The sequence below is a fragment of the Podarcis liolepis genome (genome assembly GCF_965112155.1).
Source record: "Podarcis liolepis genome assembly, chromosome: 5".
Taxonomy (NCBI): Eukaryota; Metazoa; Chordata; class Lepidosauria; order Squamata; family Lacertidae; genus Podarcis; species Podarcis liolepis.
Genome location: NC_139556.1, coordinates 7,593,149 through 7,614,875, shown reverse-complemented (window position 1 = coordinate 7,614,875; position 21,727 = coordinate 7,593,149). Strand labels below are relative to the sequence as shown.

General features: G+C 48.2%; 1 protein-coding gene across 1 annotated transcript in view; it reads right to left on the bottom strand.

Annotated features, from left to right (window-relative positions):
- Positions 1-21,459, bottom strand: part of ANO2 (anoctamin 2) — a 155,165-nt gene extending 133,706 nt beyond the window's left edge. The window contains exons 1-2 of the mRNA XM_083503337.1: positions 21,199-21,459; positions 9,047-9,421 (exon numbers count right to left, since the gene is read on the bottom strand). Of these exons, the coding sequence (XP_083359463.1) occupies positions 9,047-9,421; positions 21,199-21,228 (405 nt within the window). The 5' untranslated portion in view covers positions 21,229-21,459. The remainder of the gene's footprint in view (positions 1-9,046; positions 9,422-21,198) is intronic.
- Between the last annotated feature and the right edge of the window lie 268 nt (positions 21,460-21,727).

Below are 21,727 nucleotides of genomic sequence, written 5' to 3'. Positions count from 1 at the left end.
GTCGTCAACAGGCTCATCTCAGCTATCTGCCAATCTCCCATTCCCACCACCCTTCTGAGTAATACCCCTCCCCACCTTCTCACTATATAGAAGGATCTGGCAACTTCTGTTTCAGTGTATCTGAAGAAGTGTGCATGCACACGAAAGCTCATACCAAGAACTAACTTAGTTGGTCTTTAAGGTGCTACTGGAAGGATTTTTTTTATATTGTTGGTGAGTTCTGTTTTTTCTTAAAGCAAAGAAGCATTGGGAGGTGGGCTATTTTGAGTTGAAAAGCAGTTGCGCTTAAGCATTTCCCCACCAACCTTTGTCACTCCAAATCAACCACCAATCACTACTTCCCATGAGATTCTATGCGCATGTTGCTTCTAGTATTTTATGTACTGCTAAGTGTTCCCTAGAGGCATCCACCAGTTCCTGCCTTGACTTTCCCACTGGGTTTGATTTAAAGATCAGTTTCTGCTAAAAACAAAGTCATTGATAATTACAAAGGGCTTTCCTGGGCTGAGCAATGAATATCCACTGATGTCTGTTAAGCTCTTTTACTACAACTGCATGCAAAACAAATCAATGGAGAAATATTTTCTCTGCTGGACTAATGATCCTGTCTCTTTTCCTGATTCCACAGCACTAAGCAAAAACGCTCAAAGTATAATAAAGTTTTAAATCCACAAATTCCCAACAAGCCCCCCAATTGTCCTGTGCTGGTGAATTTTCAAAGGATTTTTTAAAAATGCATTTCATAGAGAATCATAGAAGTCTAGAGTTGGAAGGAACCACAAGTGTTTTCTAGTCTGAACCCCTGCAATGCCCAAGACGGGGCTCAAAGCCATGATCTTGAAATGAAGAGTCTCATGCTCTGCCTACTGAGCTACCAAGTGTTCAGTTGTTGCATAAATGTGGAGAACTGAATTTAAGATTAGAAAAATGAGAAACTGAGAGAACCGAAACATACAGATTCACCCTTCTGTAGGCAGGGAGATTTGGAAAGCCATTTTGTCTAAGAATGGCAGGAAGGGAATTTGGGGCAAATCTTGCCTACCTGGTTCTTTTAAAGCTTGAGCCCTACTTACCTAATTATTATTATCTTGGGGTCTAGTGGCATGGTCGTCTATTCTAAAGAACTGTTTGGGAACACTGAAACCATAGTTCTTCCTATGACTTGGCAAGATTTATGACGTGTTTGTGTGTGTGTGTGTGTTTTGGCCCTGTACCAAGGCAGTTCTTTGTAAGCTGCTCTCAGGGCTAATCCTGTTATCATGTGTTTAGTTAGTAAAGCCACTGTTCTGCTGTTCTCTTGGATCTTGCTGTGGTGCTCGGTTGACAATCTGACCATGTGCGTAGATGCACAAGGGACCCACTTAAGAACATTACAAAAGCATTTAAACAGCATTCCCTGGATTGTAGTGTCTCTTCGTCTACGCTCTCTGGAGACAGCTCACTCTTTCTCTCCTCTATGTTCTCGGGTCTGTAAATCCTGTGGGCAGCACTGGCTCCCACAGGCCCTGATATCTAACCTCCTGCTTGCGCATGAATCACGGAAGGGATTTCCTCAAGTGCAAGTCAAGCAGTATTTTGACCCTTTTCCACAATGCCCATGCACTGAGCATGGAGGTCTGCAATCATCTCAAGCCTGTGACTGACTGATGTCCTGTCTCTTATTCCCAATATGCATTCTGAGACTAATTCTTTTATTTACAATATCTCAGGTAGTTGAGGCTAGTCTTTCTGTAAGGTTAGTAAAGTGTAATTAAGGAGGTGAACACAACATTTTTCAAGGGCTACGGAGGTCACCGACTTCAGATATGAAGTACAATTCATCAGCACACCAAACAGCAGTCTGTGTCTATCAAGGGTCTGACTTTTACTGGTCTCAGATTCCCTTATAAAGTGTGGTTCAGTATTTTATTTACTTGAAACCGGCTAATTCAGAGTCCAGATCTGTCTGTTTGTCTGTCTGTCTCTCTCAGAACCTCTGTTCTGTGGTTCTGCATTCTTACAAGTCAAGCAGAATGTACTGTGTGAAGTATTGAGCTAAGTATTTTACATTGTGCTGTGCCTCTACAGTTGTATACAGTGGTGCCCCGCAAGACGAATGCCTCGCAAGACGGAAAACTCGCTAGACAAAAGAGTTTTCCATTTTGGAGGTGCTTCGCAAAACGAATCTCCTATGGGCTTGCTTCGCAAGACGAAAATGTCTTGCGAGTTCCTGCGGGGTTTTTTCCCTTTGCCCCCCCTTTTTCTAAGCCGCTAAGCCGCTTATCAACTGATCCGATAAGCTGATACAGTGGTGCCTCGCAAGACGAAAATAATCCGTTCCGTGATTCTCTTCGTCTAGCGTTTTCTTCGTCTTGCGAAGCAAGCCCATTGACGGATTAGAGGATTAGTGCTATTAGCGCTATTAGCAGCTTTTAGCGGCTTTTAGCGGCTTATCAGCTTATCAGATCAGCTGATAAGTGGCTTAGTGGCTTAGAAAAGGGGGGGGGAGGAAAAAACCCCCGCAGGAACTCGCAAGACATTTTCGTCTTGGAATGGAAGCGGCAACATGAAAGCCTTGCCCTGGTTTGTTCCTCTGTGGGGGTGGGATGAGGAGAGAGAGTGAAGAGAATTTCCGCCCTCCCTTCCCAACAGGTTTGCAACACCGAGAGGGCTTACCTGGTCTGGTGCCTCCCACCTGGGTTAGGGTGGCTATCGTCCCACCCCCAGCCTGGGAGGACAATGGATGGCCGGCTGGGGTTTGGGCGAAGCCCAAGGGAAAGTGGCCGACCCCCTCGGCCAAACCTCACTTTGTTTCTTCCTCTTCCAAGTACGGGACAATCCTGTATTATTGCAGGATGAGTGGCAACCCTAGCGCTGACACCTTTTCTGTTGCTACTGCTGTCTTTAATTTCCTAATTATGTACTGTAATCCTATGAGTGAATGGTTTGAATGGATGATGACTCTGCTGAAAGATCACTAATGGAAGGACAGCAGGGTGGAAGCTGAGCTGCACAGCTATCACAGGCTAACAGGACATTAGAATCCTGCCTCTATGGCACCATCAGAAAGCTGCCATTAAGAACCAGCAATGAGAGATGTGCAGAAGTGGAGATTGCTATGTTCATTTTCCTGATTCTAACGCTAGCACTTCTGTCCCGGATTCTAACCTTCCTTTTACGTTGCATTACCTGTTGTGTTATGGAACTGTAACTTTTTTTTACTCGATATACTGCCATGTTGCATTAAATTTCAAATGACAGGGGGAAATATCTGTATGCCATAATACTACCTGAAATTTCTTCACATGAAATTACAGCTCAAAATCCCCCTGATTTCCTAGGTTAACAAAGCTTCAAACAGATTTTCCCCGGTGCAAATCTCATAGAAATGAACACGGAATGTCTGCTAGATTCTGCTAGTTTTCCAGATGTGGCTTTTATGCTTGGGGTTAGTAGTGTAGCCCCTTGTACTTCTGGTGATGCTTTCACTCAGTTATCACATGAAGTCTCTATTCTAGTCTTGGCCCCTCCTTCCTCCTGCCAGCCATATACCCAACCCACAGAATCCTAGAATTGTAGAGGGACCCTAAGTAGAGACATCACCTTGCCAACAAAGGTCCGTATAGTAAAAGCTATGGTTTTCCCAGTAGTGATGTATGGAAGTGAGAGCTGGACCATAAAGAAGGCTGATCGCCAAAGAATTGATGCTTTTGAATTATGGTGCTGGAGGAGACTCTTGAGAGTCCCATGGACTGCAAGAAGATCAAACCTCTCCATTCTGAAGGAAATCAGCCCTGAGTGCTCACTGGAAGGACAGATTGTGAAGCTGAGACTCCAATACTTTGGCCACCTCATGAGAAGAGAAGACTCCCTGGGAAAGACCCTGATGTTGGGAAAGATGGAGGGCACAAGGAGAAGGGGACGACAGATGGTTGGACAGTGTTCTCGAAGCTATCAGCATGAGTTTGACCAAACTGTGGGAGGCAGTGGAAGACAGGAGTGCCTGGCGTGCTCTGGTCCAGGGGGTCACGAAGAGTCGGACATGACTAAACAACTAAACAACAACAAAGGGTCATCTCCAAGGCACCCCAGGGGGTGTGGGAATAGGGCGTTCATAGTCCCATTCATTCTTTAGCAGATTATCCCAGATTATCAATTATCCCTATTCATAATGGGTTGCATTCAGCTAAATCCTGTGCAGAGCAGACCCATTGAAATCCATGACCCCAAGTTAATCATGTCCATTAACTTCAATGGATCTGCTCTGAGAAGGACCAGCGCTGAACCCCACACACTGTTTTTGTAAATAGTGACATATTTCTGAAGAAACTTAATGCCAGCTGACTTGTTGATCTCAGAATCTGAAATATATATCTAAGAATTTCCTCTAATTTGGCATCCAACTTCTTACGGGAAATAAATGTGCAGGAACCTGTTGCCTCCACTTTTCACCAAGTAGTTTTCTTCAATAAATGAGCCAAAATTGGCAGAGGTGAGGAGCATTTATGATTAGATGGACCTGGATTAAGTAGGAGCATTATTATTATTATTATTATTATTATTATTATTATTATTATTATTATAATATACCACCCTATACATGCAGGTCTCAGGGCAATTCACAACGTAAAATCGCAATATAAGAACATCTCTATCTTTAAGCAAGGAAACATAAACTGATGCCATATATCTTCATCTAGGCACCAGACACCTTTCAGCTTTCTTTACCGGGGATGTTTTGCCTAAAAGATGTCCTGGGTTGTATACAACTCTGGGTTTATGGGACCAAGTCCTAAGAGGTGCAAGGTTACTTGCCTTTAGAAGAAGAATCAAAAAATGGCTGCTTTAAAAAAAAAATAGCCTTCATCTCCTAAATGCTTTGTGCCTTTCAATCCGCATTTCATTCACAACAGCCTGCAAGGCAATCTTTTTTGTCCAGGTGCCAAAGCTCATCTCAAATGACTGCCCTATTATGGCTTTGACATATACTATAATGAATGAATACAGCAAAGGATCCATTTGTGGTTATTAAAGAGCAGCGCAACTGAAGCTTCATTTAACTACTGATGGTCCATGTAGAGCAGGGGTAGAGACTGCGAATGTGGGGTAGGTGGGCCTTGGTCTGATAGAGCAAGGCACTTCTTATGACTGCATCATGGGCGTGAACATCAGAATCATGGGCAGTGGCATGGCTGTCAACTTACAGATTTGAAAATAAGGGACCAGCAGCCTCAAAAATAAGGGATCAGCAGCCAACATAAGGGATTTTAGTCAATCGGCAGCCAAACAAAGCCTCACGCGGTGGTTCCCACAGCGCAGCAACCCGGCAAAGGGGATGCAGTAAAGAAAACCACCGTCACCTCTCCGCTGGGAAGCGCTGAGCAAAGGCGAGTCCCCAGGCAACGCAGCCGATTTGATCGGCACAAAGCATGCAAGCTCCACCCCCCAGTCGTTCTTAGACTCCTTATTGGGTGAGCAACGCAGCCAAGCAACACAGTTGGAGCCTCCCTCCTCCCTGGCTGGCAGGGAGGGAGGGAGAGGAGCTGCTTCCTTTGAAACCCAGGAAATTTAAGGGACATCATCAATAAGGGACAGCAGCGGGACACGGCACTGGGATAAGAGACTTTCCCACCAAATAAGGGACGGTTGACAGCTATGGGCAGTGGCTGGCTTGGTGGGGCACTGGCTGAGCGCTCATGACCTCAGGAGAGCCCATGGTGCCCTGGGACTGATGCCAATGCTCAGAGGCCGTCAGCTATATAAAGGGGCTTAATTGATTGTTGGGGGGTGGGTCAGAGAGATGTTGCTCAGTGTGTGTGTGCATGCATGCATGCATGCAAGAGAACCAGCCCTACAATTCTATGCTTCTAGGAAAGTTGTGTCCTCTTTTGCAGGTGAGGATAGAGAGACAAAAGTAATGTACCAATGAACAGTGGTGCCCCGCAAGACGAATGCCTCGCAAGACGGAAAACCCGCTAGACGAAAGGGTTTTCCGTTTTTAATGCTTCGCAAGACAATTTTCCCTATGGGCTTGCTTTGCAAGACGAAAACGTCTTGCAAGTGTTCTGATTTTTTTTCGCTCCCCCCCTTTTTCTAAGCCGCTAAGCCGCTAAGCCGCTAATAGCCTTTTAGCCGCGAATCCACTAAGCCTTTAATAGCCGCTAATAGCCTTTTAGCCGCTAATCCACTAAGCCTTTAATAGCCGCTAATAGCCTTTTAGCCGCTAATCCGCTAAGCCTTTAATAGCCGCTAAGCCTTTAATAGCCGCTAAGCCTTTAATAGCCGCTAAACCGCTAATAGCGCTAATCCGCTAATCCGCTAATAGGGTTGTTTCGCAAGACGAAAAAACCGCTAGATGAAGAGGCTCGTGGAACGGATTAATTTCGTCTTGCCAGGCACTACTGTAATTGTAGTTCTCTGCTGCTTACTGTGTTTAATATCTGCTTGTCGTATAGCTGTTTAAGGCACGAGAACCCTGCTCTTCTCCAATGCCACCCCCAAACCAGGACAGGGCAGCAGGGACAACATTAGGGTTGCCATATTTCAAAAAGTGAAAATCTGGACACAAAAGGTGTTAAGGGTTTTTTTGGCCAAAGTTGTTGAGAGGGGTTCCCATAGGTCCGGATTTTCCTGGACATTTAATCGTTTTCCACCCATGCGCTGTTTTCAACAGCTGAATACCGGCTGTGTCCGGGAAATTCCAGACGTATGGCAGTCCTACACAACATCAAGTTTCATGAGCTGCCAAGGGGTTATGTTATTGTCAGTCTTTCACCTGCTGATCTTGCGCATGGCATTTCTTACAGAGGGAGGGTCAAAAGCGATTTGAGAGTTACAGCGACTCTGTTCAGATGCTCATGCTGAATACAGTGAAGATTTAAGATCTTCTGAGCACGGAGGATTTGCAATACCCACTCAGCCATGAAGCTCACTTGGTTTCCGTGGATCTTGTGAGGATAAAATGGAAAGGAAAAGAGCCATGGACATCACCTCAAGCTCTCTGAATAACAATTCATTTAAGTTTTTATTCCAGCAGCACCAACGCACTCCTAAGAACCCCATGTTCCTCCCATGGATGGGAAAGCAGCTAATCACCTCTTCCTGCCAATTGGTGTCACAATCAACTTAACGAACATCCCCCGCTCCATGCGCCATCTGACTGCTGCATTTCCAGGGGTCAGCAAACTTTTTCAGCAGGGGGCTGGTCAACTGTCCCTCAGACCTTGTGGGGGGCCGGACTATATTTTGAAAAAAAAAAATGAACAAATTCCTGTGCCCCACAAATAACCCAGAGATGCATTTTAAGTAAAAGCACACATTCTACTCATATAAAAACACGCTCATTCCCGGACCATTCACAGGCCGGATTTAGAAGGTGATTGGACCGGATCCGGCCCCCGGGCCTTAGCTTGCCTATCCCTGCCCTAGAAGAAATACACTTTCCAAGAGATTGGATAACAACTACACTCCCTAAAGTAAAGCACATTTCTCTCTACGCCAGCATTCCCCTGTTCCACATTGTAAAAACAAGAGGACCAAAACATCCGAGCAACTTAATATATTAAAAACTAACTTCTACAACCTTATAATTTGGAATAAAAAGGTGATGAAACGCTGGAAATAAAAACACAAGCAAACCTAGGAAAACAGGCAACCTCCCACCCTCCACTCCTCATTTTTCATAGCAGGCAAAAAGCAAAACCAGTTTTCCAGCCTTGATAACTAGATACGCAGGTACAGGTACGCACATACATTCTCTGAAAACGTACGGTTTAAACATATAAAAGTCACTTAATTCATCATTGTTGTGCTCACTTCATTGGACTAGCCCCCAACTTTCATCTAAACTTATCTCACATGGCTGTTGTGAAGGCGCAGGAGGTATAAAATCGCTGCAAAAGGGACACTGTGCTTTTGCTTCAACTGCCATGTTATTGTACAGCAAGAGCTATATCAAACAGAAAGAGAAAAGCTTGCCAACTCTGGCAAAAAAAACCAAACACACACAATACTGTAAGCATGCCATGTGCTTTGGTGACTGAACCAACTCTCACAGGTTGTAAGTAAAACTACACATACACACCACATTTACTGAAAAATAAATCCTGCTAAACTCAATGGGGTTTACTCCCAGATAAATAGGATTAGGATTGCAGCCTAACTCACAGAAAAGTGAGCATAGGAAGCTGACCAAAACCAGATTCAAAACAGGCCAAGCTGTCCTGTTTATAAACCCAGGAAAAATTAAAGTTCCTATAGCTCTAGACTCCTTTGGAAGAAGGTGTAGAGGTATAAGTCTAATAAATAAAAATATTCAAACATTGAGAAGGAAGTACAACACATTTTAATGACATCATAAACTGAATGTACACTTTTATATTTCTCTCCAAAAATAGTTGATAGATAAAATCTATAACATCCTTTTTTTTTTTTGCAAAAATAACGATAATTTAAAGTCGCATGTACACTTATTATCAGCCATGAAATTGTTGAATGTGCATGCCTGGAAGGACACAGAGAGAGGAGGAAGTGGATGGGCCGCGGAGAGTTACTGCCATGCACATGGGCACTACTATTACCCACATGCAAAGTTTGGATTGGGCAACAATGAGACCGAAGCAGAAAAGGGAGCTCTAGAAATCACTAGCTCTTGTGTAATATTCAAAATGGGACTTGCCCATCACAGCTTTGATTTAACTTAACTGGCTAAAACCCCGTATGGCAGGGACTACCAACCAGGGCAGCCCATTTCATTGATGTTTGGGGCTGGGGGAGGAGCACGCATTTTGTCTGACAACTTTTGAGCAAGAGCCCGGGGGCGCCCAATTTTTTTTCAAAGTGGGCCAGATTTGATGAAGTGAACATGTGTGAGGGCCGACCAATGTTGTTGACCTTTTTTTGACCTTTTTTAGGATTGAAATTGTTGTTGTTGACTGCCACACAGGCCGGACTCTGGACATGACTGCCTTAGGTACTTACTTTGTTTGCAAAATGAAAGCTAACAGTCCAGCCTGATTTCTGGCCTCGCCCATCAGATCTTTCCTACCTGTCTGTTGGCAGTTCTTACCTCTGCATCTTTTTCTATCTCCAGACCAGCTTCCATCAGGTTGCTTTCAAACTCTTTCCTCTGCTCGTGTTTCGCTTCCTCCAGAGCCTCCAATGGCCCCAGATCGATGACCTCAGCATCTGGAGAAGCTGCTCCCTGGCCTTGTGGCTGCTGTTCAGATTGACTTTTGGCCGTCTCCCCATTAGAAATGATAGCCAAAGAAGGAGGTCTCTGCGAGAGGCTTGGAGAACCACCACTGGACTGCGAGGTAGATTTCCGATAGTGATAAGCTAAAACATAGTCCACTTTCCTCTTGCTGTCTCGGAAGTGCATCCCTCCAGGTGTGAGCCTTTCCGTGGAACCTGTTTGAGCCCCATCCAGGTAGTTGTTGATAACCTGGAGGAAAGTTCAAAGAAAGTTACTGAAAGAAGCCTCCGGTGACAAATTCAAGAAAGGGGACTCAATGTCTTCCTGCCCATAAGCCATGGAGACACGTGATACGGGCAGCAACTGCAGCGATTAGCAGTTATATGAGAGGAGTGAGACGGACGGGGCTCAGATTAAGCAGTATAATGCAACAGAGTGCAGGTGCCCTGCAGAAAGCGTCTTATGGAACAAATAACTTGAGATTATTCAAGCCAGGCCATGGACTGCAAGACACAACTCCCAGCCCCCTAAGAACATAAGAACCGATTTGCTGTATCTGCCAATTTGATGGATCAGGTCATCTCATCTAGTCAGATGCCCCTTCGTACTCAACAGCAGGGCACTGGAGTGAATGCCGCCCCTTTTCGTTTCTCCCCTGACTACATTTGGTAGTCAGAAGGAGGGACCTGCTATATTACGCCCCCTAAGAAAGGTGCTCCAGTTCCTTGCTCCTGCCACCTTGAAGCAAGAACCTACTACATGGCGAAAGTTGGGGAAGAAGCAAGGGGGAGGAGGGGAGAGATAATATCTTTCCTGAAGCCTCCATGTATAATGCAGAGAGAGGAGTTTGGCCTCTCTACTGTACTTATAACTTTGTTGGTGTTGGTTGTGCTTGACAATCCTACCCCCATCCCTGCAGCTGATCCTCACCTGTTCTCAAAATTCCGTTGGTCCTGATAGCCACAAAGCCCTGACCCTCTTGTCTGCTTGGGGTTCTCTTCCTCCCCACATATACACATCTTTTCATTTGCAACTCCCCCCACAGAAGTTATGTTTGCTTAGCCTACCTAATAGCTCCTGGAAGTCCTATCCTTTGTGAATGTGTCTAATCCTTTCTAAAAGCCATCTAAGCCACTTGTCATTCCCAGACCTTGTCTTAGTGAACCGGATAAGTCAATTATGGACTATATGAAGGAGTACATTTTTTTGCCTACTGTCAATCAGCTTGACTGTGGGATCTCCAAGTCCTAATTTACGAGAAGGGGGAACTCCTCTCTCCTCGTTGTTCATACTTTTATAAATCATAGAGTTGTAGAGTTGGAAGATGCCCTGAGGATCATTTAGTGTCCAACCCTCTGCAATGCAGAAATTATGTATGTCATGAAATATATGTCATGTTCTTCTAAACCACATTTTAATCCAGAAGTGGTCAGAAAGAAGATGAAGGTTCATAATGTTCCACTGGCCAATTTCTGGTGGACCACCAATTACAGTGGTACCTCGGGTTACAGACGCTTCAGGTTACAGACGCTTCCAGTTACAGATTCCGCTAACCCAGAAATAGTACCTCGGGTTAAGAACTTTGCTTCAGGATGAGAACAGAAATCACGCAGCAGCAGAGGAAGGCCCCCATTAGCTAAAGTGGTACCTCAGGTTAAGAACAGTTTCAGGTTAAGAACGGACCTCCAGAACGAATTAAGTTCTTAACCCGAGGTACCACTGTACCTGCTTGTTCCCAGTATTCCTTGAAATGATCCAAGTGGATCTAAGTGCAGAGCTAAGTGGACCTGGGCCTAATGCTGAAATGTTCTTCTGATGTTCTTATAGATACTCTGGATCACTTATTATTTTTTAAAAAAAGATTCTGAGTATTCATTCTTGCTCTGTAAATCAAAAAATGCAGCAGTGACTTTAAATTTAAAAATATACTATGCAAGATGGTTGGTGCTTCACCCTTGCAAATCTGACCTGGGGAAATTCTATTTTGAACCCGAATACAGCAAATTAAACTCCCAATTATGCGAAAACCCCAATAACATTTAATTGGGCACATCTTCATGGTGCACAAGCCCCATGTTTCAGACAGTTTCTGGTGCTCCTGGGGACATTGGGAGGAATTTTCCCCCCATCGTATGTAGGGGTTAAAGAAAAACTTCTCTGACTTTAAAGGGCCACAATATTTTCAGGTCAAAGAAAATGCAGCAGATTTGTAACTCATTTCTTTACATGTTGATTTGGAAACATGTTCCACTGTGTACACCGGTGCTTTCTCCCCAAAAATATATAGCTAAGGATTGCAGCTTAAATGTATCTGGAAACCAGTAAAGAGTCATTTCAGCCCCACATAAACAAAGATTAGTTCTTACCTATGCTAAGAATTTCCCACAGGGAACTTGAGGGAGTTTAAAACAAAACAAACAAACAAACAAACTGGAAGAGATATAAGCCATATTAGAAGTAGGTGGTGGTTGCATGCAGAACCTCAACGTCCACATCCCCACCACCTCTACTTCCAATTTATATACACGTGTTTGCCGTGAAGGGGGCTTCTCAGTAACTTTGCGGGTGCAAACCTATCAAAGTGCAGTTCTACATACGAGAAAAAGACTGGGAGAAGGTCACTGGAATGCAAGCCAGTTCGATTTCTCAAAATGGCATAGCTAGGAAGGGGAGCGACTCACTGCCGTAGCGCTTACTGCAATGATCTCCATCAAGGGCTGTTCAGTATCTGATGCTTTGTGCTTCTAATGGCACAAAAGGACCTGCAGCATGTAAAACAGTGACCTCTAAAGAACAGGGATAACGGGGATTAACTTCCAGTGCTCTAAAAGGGCTGCTCCCATGCTGCAGGAACAAGAAATCTTCAAAGGACCTGAACGGATGGAGTGAGCAACCAATAGTGGAAGAACCGTAATCATTCCTGAACACTGCATAACCATCCTGGGGGTTAGTCCTTATGATAAATATAAGCTAACTTCCCTTTCTACAATTATTTCCAAAACTTCTATAAATTATGACCAAGGCCATCTCTCTGCTGGCTAAAATGTCCGTCTGCAATATGACCAGGCTGCTGGCTTAAGAGGAGAAACCATTAAGGGGCTGAAAGCAAAACTAGCAAAAAGTGAGCTCCAGTAAAAAAATAGCAAAGAAACTTTATAAACAGACAGGAGATTCCCCAAGTAGGAGAAATTTTCACTTTCTTTTGTCTTATTTTAAATCTTCCTATTCACTGATGAATGTGCTGACTGTAATGTGAAACTACATGGCTGCTCACTGTGAGAGTTGAATGTTAGGAATGTAAGCAAGGACTGTGTGGATCTCGGGGGGGGGGGACACTCAGTATGGTGAAAATACTGGAAAAACACCCCACTGATTGCTGGTATCATGCGACAACTACTGAATGATCAATTGGAAGAACTTAGAATGGAAATGCACAGAACAGTGAATAAAAATGGACTGAGGGGGAAAGAGTACTTGGGGGAAAATACTAATGGAGGATTGCCAGAACGTGCGAATGGAATGGTAAAGCTGGAGGCAATAGATGATGAAATTGAGAGGTCTTCCACATAGGTGTCTGGAGGAGTGAAACAGTCAAATGGTGGTGTCAGGGGTTTAGGAGCAGAGGCACGGGCAAGGGAGGAAACAGAGAGCGAAGGGGAGGAGGCAGAAGAAAAGATGAGTGATGACGACGACCCGAGATCTCCTAGTCTTTCCAGTGAATCAGAGGATTCACAGAAAGGAGCACCAGTGGCCAGGGCAAGGGGGGAGTCTAGGGGGGCACCCCAGGAAGATAGAGCCAGAGGGGACTCAGGGGGGAGCAGCTGGAAATCGGGACCAGCGTCACCGCCAGGAAGCAGGGAAGAGGAAGGGAGCCAGGGGGGAAGCGCTGGCAGCTCACCACAGGAGGGAGGGCATGAGTCAGGAGTGGCCACACCTCCATCGGGGAGCGAAGAAACGGTTAAGAGGAAAGTGGAAGGTTGGGCGCGCGCGCCAAGTTCAAATGCAGAGGAAGGCGGCGCAGTAAGCAGCCCCGAAAGGGAACCAGGTCCTAAAGCCCGGCGCAAGGAGGCAGGAGGGTCCGGGTCAGCGTCAGAAGAATCCCGGAAGGAAGAAGCCCCGGGGGGTAGAGGGACCCAGAGGAGGACAGTCAGGCGGAAAAGGTGGAGCAAGGCTAGGATATTAAGTTGGTGCACACGGGGCGGAGACTCAGACGGAGCTTCGCCGACCTAGCTACTAGGCGTAGAGTTGCGAGCAGCAGCGTGAGAATGGAAACTGTAATTCAATAAAGACTTTTACTTAATGATCGCTGGCTAGCGTGATCCTCCGTGAGCTAGGATCTTCAAGCAGCTCTGACAGTAAGCTCCGTCTCGCTCTTGTGGGCATCTACAGCCTCGAGGAGGGGAGAGAAACAGGTGCCTACTAGCGAGCTCACGAACGGCAGACGACATGACGGCTGAGCAGCAGATAGAGGAACTCAGAAACGCAGTGGCACAACTGAACGCCGAGGCTCTCGCATCCAGGAAGAGAGAGGAGGAAGCAGCTGCCGCCTGCAGGGATCTCCAGGTCAGGTTAGACGTGCTGACAAAGCAGACACCCCGGCAGGAGGGAATTGGGTTGGCGGGACGGACAGGCGGGCTGGTCTCTCACTTCGATGGGAACCTGCAACAGTATCCCAACTTTAGAGCCGACGTACTGTGCGCACTGCAACTGCTGCATAAAGACTTTAGAGATGAACAAGAGAGAGTGGGGTTCATCATGTCCCATTTGCATGGGGATGCGAAAGCCTGGCTACGCAATTTATGGAGAGATAAGGATCCGGCGCTCCAGAATGCAGATGCCTTTATTAAAGCGATGGATGGGTGTTTTTTATCAAGTATTGACGTGGATCTTGCACGGAAGGAGGTGCATGGGCTGAGACAAGGGAGGGCCAGCGTCAGGCAGTATCATGCCCGCTTTTTCGCCTTGGTCAGTGCCCTGGAATGGGACAGAGATTCGGCTCCTGTAAGAGACCTCTTTTGGGAGGGGCTGCACAACTCGATTAAAGATGAGATTGCGAGGGGGGAGAGACCCCGAACCACCCAGGAGGTCGTTCAGAGGGCACTGGCAGTGGGGGTGAGGCTGGAAGGACGTCCGTGGAGCAGGGACGAAGGGCGTGGAGGGCGCGAACCAGCCGGGGGCCCCTCCTTCCTTCCCAGAGAAACAGCGCGGGCGCAATCCACGCCTCCGCCAGGAGGAGGAGCCGAACCTATGGAGGTTGGAGGTGCAAGGGCTCAGTCAGCAACCAGAGCCCTAGCACCGGCAGCAGTGAAAGCGAAGCCTCCTAGAGGGAACAGGAAGTGTTACGTCTGTGAGGAGCCAGGGCATATGGCAAAAGAGTGTCCCCAGAGGCCCCACAAGCTCACTGCAGCCTCAGCAATGGTGACTGCAGCAACGCAGCAAGGAGGACCACAGCAGGGAAACGACGCTGTCTGGCTGGAGGAAGAGGCACTGGGGCCCAGCCAGACGTGTTAGTGACGCAGTCCCCAGAGATTTTACAGCCCGTGAACCCCCTCCCGCCCAAACCAGTAGTGAGGCTCACAGCATCTCTCCAGCTGCCCAATGGAATCACCATGGACGTGCCAATCACCATTGACTCAGGCAGCAATGCGGACTTTATAGGGCAGGACTTTGTCGACAGGCACGCTGTGCAGTTGCTGCCGGCCACACTGCCCCTGCAGGTTGTCACGGTGGATGGCAGGGAGCTGCTCGGGGGGCAAGTGGTGAAGCAGACGCCACCAATGGTGATGCGACTTGGGAATCACAGAGAAATCATCAGCTTCAACGTCACTCAACTATCTGACACGCCCATTGTATTGGGCATGAGTTGGCTGGACAAGCACAGCCCAACGATGGCTTGGTACCAGAGGCAGCTGACCTTCGGCTCTTCCTTTTGTGCTGAACACTGCATCGTGCCCAGGCAGGAAGGAGAGGAAGAGGAGTCACAGCTGCTGCTAGGCACGCTGCAAGCGATTCCCCACAAGTACGCTGAATTTTTGGAAGTTTTCTGCGAGAAGGAGGCAGACAGGCTACCCCCTCACAGACCATATGACTGCAAAATTGACCTGCTGCCGGGGGCGGCGCTGCCTAAAGGGAAACTGTATTCCATGTCAGAGGACGTACTGCAAGAACTCAAGGAGTTCATTGATCATAATTTGCAGCGCGGCTTCATCCGGGAGTCCAGGGCAGTGGGGGGCAGTCCCGTATTCTTTGTTAAGAAGCGGGACACGCCCCAAAAGAGACTCGTAGTGGATTACAGGATTTTGAACAGTGTGACTAGGCCATCGGACTTCCCCATGCCCCGAATTGACGACCTCCTCGCAAAGGTACGGAAGGGCAGAGTGTTCACCAAGTTGGACCTGCGGGGGGCGTACAACCTCATTCGCATGCGGGAGGGTGATGAGTGGAAGACAGCCATGTTCACGCCACTGGGGACCTACGAATATAGAGTTATGCCTTTTGGATTGCAAAATGGCTCCCACGTTTTTCAAGCATTTATGCATCACGTGTTGGCGGGACTTCTCTACAAGACGTGCGTCTGTTTCTTAGATGACATCCTGATCTTTTCGGAGTCGCAGCAGGAGCATGACAAACACGTCAAGGAAGTGCTGAGCAGGCTAAAGCAACATAGGCTCTACGCCAAGCTGGAGAAGTGCCAATTTGACGTGCCGGAGGTGGATTTTCTGGGCTACAAGCTGTCTGACAAGGGGCTCGCCATGGACAGCGCCAAGGTTCGAGCGGTGTTGGATTGGAAGAGCCCGCGCAACCGGAAGGAGGTCCAACGGTTTGTCGGCTTTGCGAACTTCTATCGCAAGTTTATCAAGGGCTTCGCGATGCAGACGGCGGCCATCACTGACACGCTTAGCTCCAAGAAAAAGAAGTTCATTTGGACAGAGCAGGCGGAGCAGTCCTTTCAGGCACTCAAGCGTCTCTTCGCGTCGGAAGAGCAGCTGCTTCATGTCAACCCCAGCAAGCCGATGAGGGTGGAGACAGACGCCTCGGACAGAGCCGTGGGGGCGGTCCTGCTGCAGAAAGACCCGCAGGGGGTGTGGCGACCGGGAGCGTTTTACTCCAGGAAGCTCAGCAAGTCCGAGCAGAACTACACCATATGGGACAGGGAGTTGCTGGCCATTCACGCAGCGTTCAAGGCGTGGAGGCACTTTCTGATCGGCGCCAAGCACACGGTGCAGGTTTGCACGGACCACAAGAATCTAGAGCACTGGCGCACGGCACAGTTCCTGAACCAGAGGCAGATACGTTGGGCTGAGTTCTTTGCGAACTTCGACTTCCGAATAGAGTATGTCCCGGGGGACACCAACATCATGGCAGACGCTCTCTCCCGTAAGCCACAGTATCTGGAGGACGCAACACCAGCGGCCGCCATGCACATCTTCGCACCAACAGTGTGGGCGTGCGCCGCGGCGACCGTGGACCTAGAGGCGGTGCGACGAGCGTTGCAGGGGGACTCCTTCGCACAAGCAAAGATGGCAGAGGTGCAAAGGGGCAAGGCAGCGGCCGACGGTTTCCAGCTAAGAGATGGATTGCTCATCCGTAAAGGGGCCATCTACGTGCCGGGAGACGAACTTCGAGCCAAGGTGCTGCAGCAGCTGCACGACGCGCCCACGGCCGGGCACTTTGGCAAGGAGAAGACGGTGGAATTAGTAGCCAGGGATTTCTGGTGGCCTGGAATGAGAGGGGAGGTCGCAGACTACGTGGCGAGGTGTGACACCTGCCAGAGGGCCAAACCAGTGCACAAACCGCCGGCCGGACTGTTGGAACCGCTGCAAACTCCGGTCGAACCTTGGGAAAGGGTGGCCCTGGACTTTGTCACGGATCTGCCCAGCTCAAGGGGCAAGACGGCAGTGCTGGTGGTGGTGGACCTGTTTTCCAAGATGGCGCATTTCATTCCGTGTGCTAAGGTGGCCACGGCGGAGCAAACCGCCAAACTGTTCATAGACCACGTGTTCAAGGTTCACGGTCTGCCACGGTCTATTCTGTCCGACCGGGGGCGGCAGTTCATCTCGAATTTCTGGCAGAAGCTGATGGGCTTCCTGAACGTCAAGATCAACCTGGCGTCGGCGAGACACCCGCAGACCAACGGGCAAGCGGAACGGGTCAATGCCATCATGCAGCAGTACCTGAGATGTTATGCAAATCAACAGCCTGCGACGTGGGTGGATTACCTGCCGCTTGCCGAGTTCGCCTACAACAACACGAAGCACGTGTCCACGGGGGTCACGCCGTTCTTCGCCAACAACGGGAGGCACCCCAGAACCTTCCCGGGACTGGAAAGAATGGGGGAGGGGGAGCCGCAGACAGCAGATGCGTTCGCGTCGGAGCTGCAGGAAGTCCACGATCAGCTGAGGCGCCACCTGGAGCTGGCCAAGCACGCATACAAGGTACAAGCAGACAAGCACAGAAGGGTTGGAGAAGAGCTCCACGTGGGAGACTGGGTTTGGTTAGCAGCCCACGCAGTGCCGGCCAGGTCGTTGGCCAAGAAGAAACTAGGGCATAAACAACTGGGGCCCTACCAAGTCGAAGAGCAGGTCAACCCGGTAGCTTTCAGACTGGCACTTCCGGAGGGTTCCAGAATGCATCCGGTATTCCACAGATCGGTGCTCACTCCCTACAAGGCACCGCACAGGTTCCAGGAACCCGGAACGGCGCCGAGTCCGGCCAGAGACAGAACAGGGCACGCGGGAGTGGCACAGAAGGAGCGCATCAACGAAGTCACGGAGATTTTGGACTCCAGATGGGGGGAAGAGGGGGTAGAATACTTTCTCGCCAAGGAGGGCACCCCGGCCAGTGCGAACAGCTGGGTGCCGGGCTACGCCTTAGACGAACCTCTGCTCAAAGACGAGTTTCATGCCCTCTTCCCACATAGACCTATGCCAGCAGACTTTTTCGACGACTGGCTTTTCACGCCCACGCTTTCGGCCAGCACGTTCCGGGGGTTCGACTCGGACGAGGAACCGACACGAGACGTCCGTTCCCCGGAGGGGTCACCCTCGGGATCTGCCTCAGAACCCTCGTATTGGTGGGACGATAGGCCAGAGGAGCAGTTCCGCAGAAAGTGGCTGGAATGCTCAGGACGAGCAACGCCGCCAGGAGGAAGTGAGGGAGAGACGGACATGGACATTTTCGGGGACGACCCTGGTTTCGAGCACGGCGGCACAGAGATGGAAGCGGAGGTGACCGTCGTCGACGAGAGCAGGGAGGAAGACCCGGGAGAGTTCAGATGGAGGCCCGCCACGGGAAGCGACCGATATCCGACGTTCGTCACTTTGCAACAGCAGCCCCCAGCTCCAGCACCGGAAGGAGGGGAGGGGGGAATGGGGGGCTTCGAGGGGGGGATGGATGTCAGGGGTTTAGGAGCAGAGGCACGGGCAAGGGAGGAAACAGAGAGCGAAGGGGAGGAGGCAGAAGAAAAGATGAGTGATGACGACGACCCGAGATCTCCTAGTCTTTCCAGTGAATCAGAGGATTCACAGAAAGGAGCACCAGTGGCCAGGGCAAGGGGGGAGTCTAGGGGGGCACCCCAGGAAGATAGAGCCAGAGGGGACTCAGGGGGGAGCAGCTGGAAATCGGGACCAGCGTCACCGCCAGGAAGCAGGGAAGAGGAAGGGAGCCAGGGGGGAAGCGCTGGCAGCTCACCACAGGAGGGAGGGCATGAGTCAGGAGTGGCCACACCTCCATCGGGGAGCGAAGAAACGGTTAAGAGGAAAGTGGAAGGTTGGGCGCGCGCGCCAAGTTCAAATGCAGAGGAAGGCGGCGCAGTAAGCAGCCCCGAAAGGGAACCAGGTCCTAAAGCCCGGCGCAAGGAGGCAGGAGGGTCCGGGTCAGCGTCAGAAGAATCCCGGAAGGAAGAAGCCCCGGGGGGTAGAGGGACCCAGAGGAGGACAGTCAGGCGGAAAAGGTGGAGCAAGGCTAGGATATTAAGTTGGTGCACACGGGGCGGAGACTCAGACGGAGCTTCGCCGACCTAGCTACTAGGCGTAGAGTTGCGAGCAGCAGCGTGAGAATGGAAACTGTAATTCAATAAAGACTTTTACTTAATGATCGCTGGCTAGCGTGATCCTCCGTGAGCTAGGATCTTCAAGCAGCTCTGACAGGTGGAGTTATGATGTTGGAGGAGAAGGAAACCACGAGCAGAGAAATTACTAATTATCCTGAGCCGGCAGAGACAGAGCTGCATAGAATTTGGAGTTAAATTAGAGGGCAAAGCTACTAAGTCTCTGACAACATTCATGAAAAAAGGATGGAAGAAGAGAAAATGGGAACCAATTTTAAAAAAAAGGATGGAAAACCATGAGCAACAGGAAATGGAATTGGAAGATATGGACTTCAATGTGAATTAATGAATAAACAATAAGCAGTTATGGATTACTGTCTCGGTATATGACCACCGTGAAGAGTCCCCTGAGGGAATAAAGATAAAGGATGTCTTGTTTCTCAATATTGGAGGCCAAGCTGTTATGTTGGACTGGGGGAAGATTATTATTGGCTTTTATCAATCATACTTTTCAGAGAATCTCTTTGAAACTTTTTGTGCGGAAGGTCAACAAACTTGAGATATGCAGAATGGAAGAATATTGCCTAGCAGAAGGAGGAGCTGGATAGCAACATTTCAAATATTTTGAAGATATCTCGTATATACAACTGACAGACCCCGAGAAGCTATTTCAGCTGGAGGCCCTGTTGCAGGATATAGAGGTGCAGTATTTTGTGTACAGTTAACTTGAAGAAGCAAAGAAGCAAAGCAATAAAGGCATTCCAGGTTGCTCTATGAAACTCCCAGAGCAACAACCCTCATTTTAATATGGCTTCAGCTTCTGTAAACTTCTAGTCAAGAGCAAGGGAATAGTGGGTGAGGAAGTTATTGTCTTGGGATATATGAATTTGAAAACAAGTCCTTCTTAGAAAACCCAGCCTAGCAACAGAATGCAAATAAGGAGGCAATTCATTCAACATTGACGTTCAGTTTTGTGTATAATGCTCTGCATTTGAGCTCTTATACACAGGACTATTTTTAGGATGACTCTTCCTCTCTTTTTTCAAATCTTTCCTCACTCACCCCTTAACCTTGGCCTCACCTGCAACTTAAAACAAAGCCTAAAAACAATTAATTGCTCCTCTCTGGTTCATCCCTGCTGCTTTGCTTTCCCTTCCTTCATGTCTCTCACTTGCTGAAAATTTGATTGTAAGGTCTTTGAAGCAGGGATCTGCTTGCTGTTGAACTCCCCACTCCCTTTGATAGTTTATTTTGCTTATAGCACCATATAAATCAGCTAGCTGATATACCTTTCCTTTTGTAGTCACACAGTAGTGAATAGTAGCCTTTGATTTCTTTGGAATATCCCCCCTGCCCAACAAATTCATCGTCACCTTCTCTGGAGACAGGATTTCACTCTTCCATTGTGTTGTGTTCCATCCTTTCCCATCTGCCATACCTACAACTTAGGCATGTTTATTTATTTTTTCATGATGCACTGCATTCAAAAGACATACCTACTTGTCACATTCAAATACAAAGCACGGATTCCATGTCATTCCATGTCATGCCTCCTGTATACACACTTATCACAGACAGATTGAGGAAGTGATGGTGATAGCATATTCAGTGCCTTGTGTGTGTACTCTACAGTGCTTCGCAGTGCAAAACAGCCATAGAATCTGGCATTGATTGTAAAAAGCAAGAAAGTTTACAGCCCTCACACCTTCAGGTAAAGTGTGTGGGCAATGCCTGGTGAAATCTCTGGAGCTAAAGGAACAGAGCAATTAGAACGTTCATTGGCTGAATGAGAAGCATTAAAGCCCTGCAGAACTTAATTCTCCCTCCCCATGAATAGGAAAAGCAGAATAAATTACATGGGGAAAATGTAGAAACATGGCTTTCTTGGTGCAGATTATTTACATATTTATTTGAGAGATGACATAGCCCTGGGTTGATTATAGCACCCCCCGCTGTGTAATTGTCATGCTGTACTCACAGGCAGTCCATGCAGATTTTCTGGATCCATCCCTGCAAGAGTGAAAATGCCTAGACTCAGATTTTCAGCCTACCCTTTCAAAGGGAGACACACCGTACGTGGCGCCATTTCGTAGTTGCTGGCCCCAGAGGGAATCCCAGGAAATCTATAAGCCAGGTCTAGAGAAGATGGTCTTCAACTATTATTTCTCCTTCCTTGCATGTAAAAGTTTATCTATATATCTTTAAAAAGCACTCAGGACCAGAAGGAAAGACAACAACACCAGTGTCGTTGTTGCTGAAAGTGTTGTGCTCTTTATCATCTCGAGGTACCCAGGGGCCTCATTCCATGGCTGCCACCTGAGAAGTCACCATAGCAACACCAGGGACAAAGAAGCAGGTGTGGCTGCAAAGAGGCTGAACTTCAGGAGCTTGCAAAGATGCCTCTGGTTGCATAAAGTTACAGACTCAGGTGGGTTCTGCGGCACTAAAGATTCAGGGGAGCAAGGGATATATGTACAGTTTTGAATCCTACAGTTGCAATCCTATGG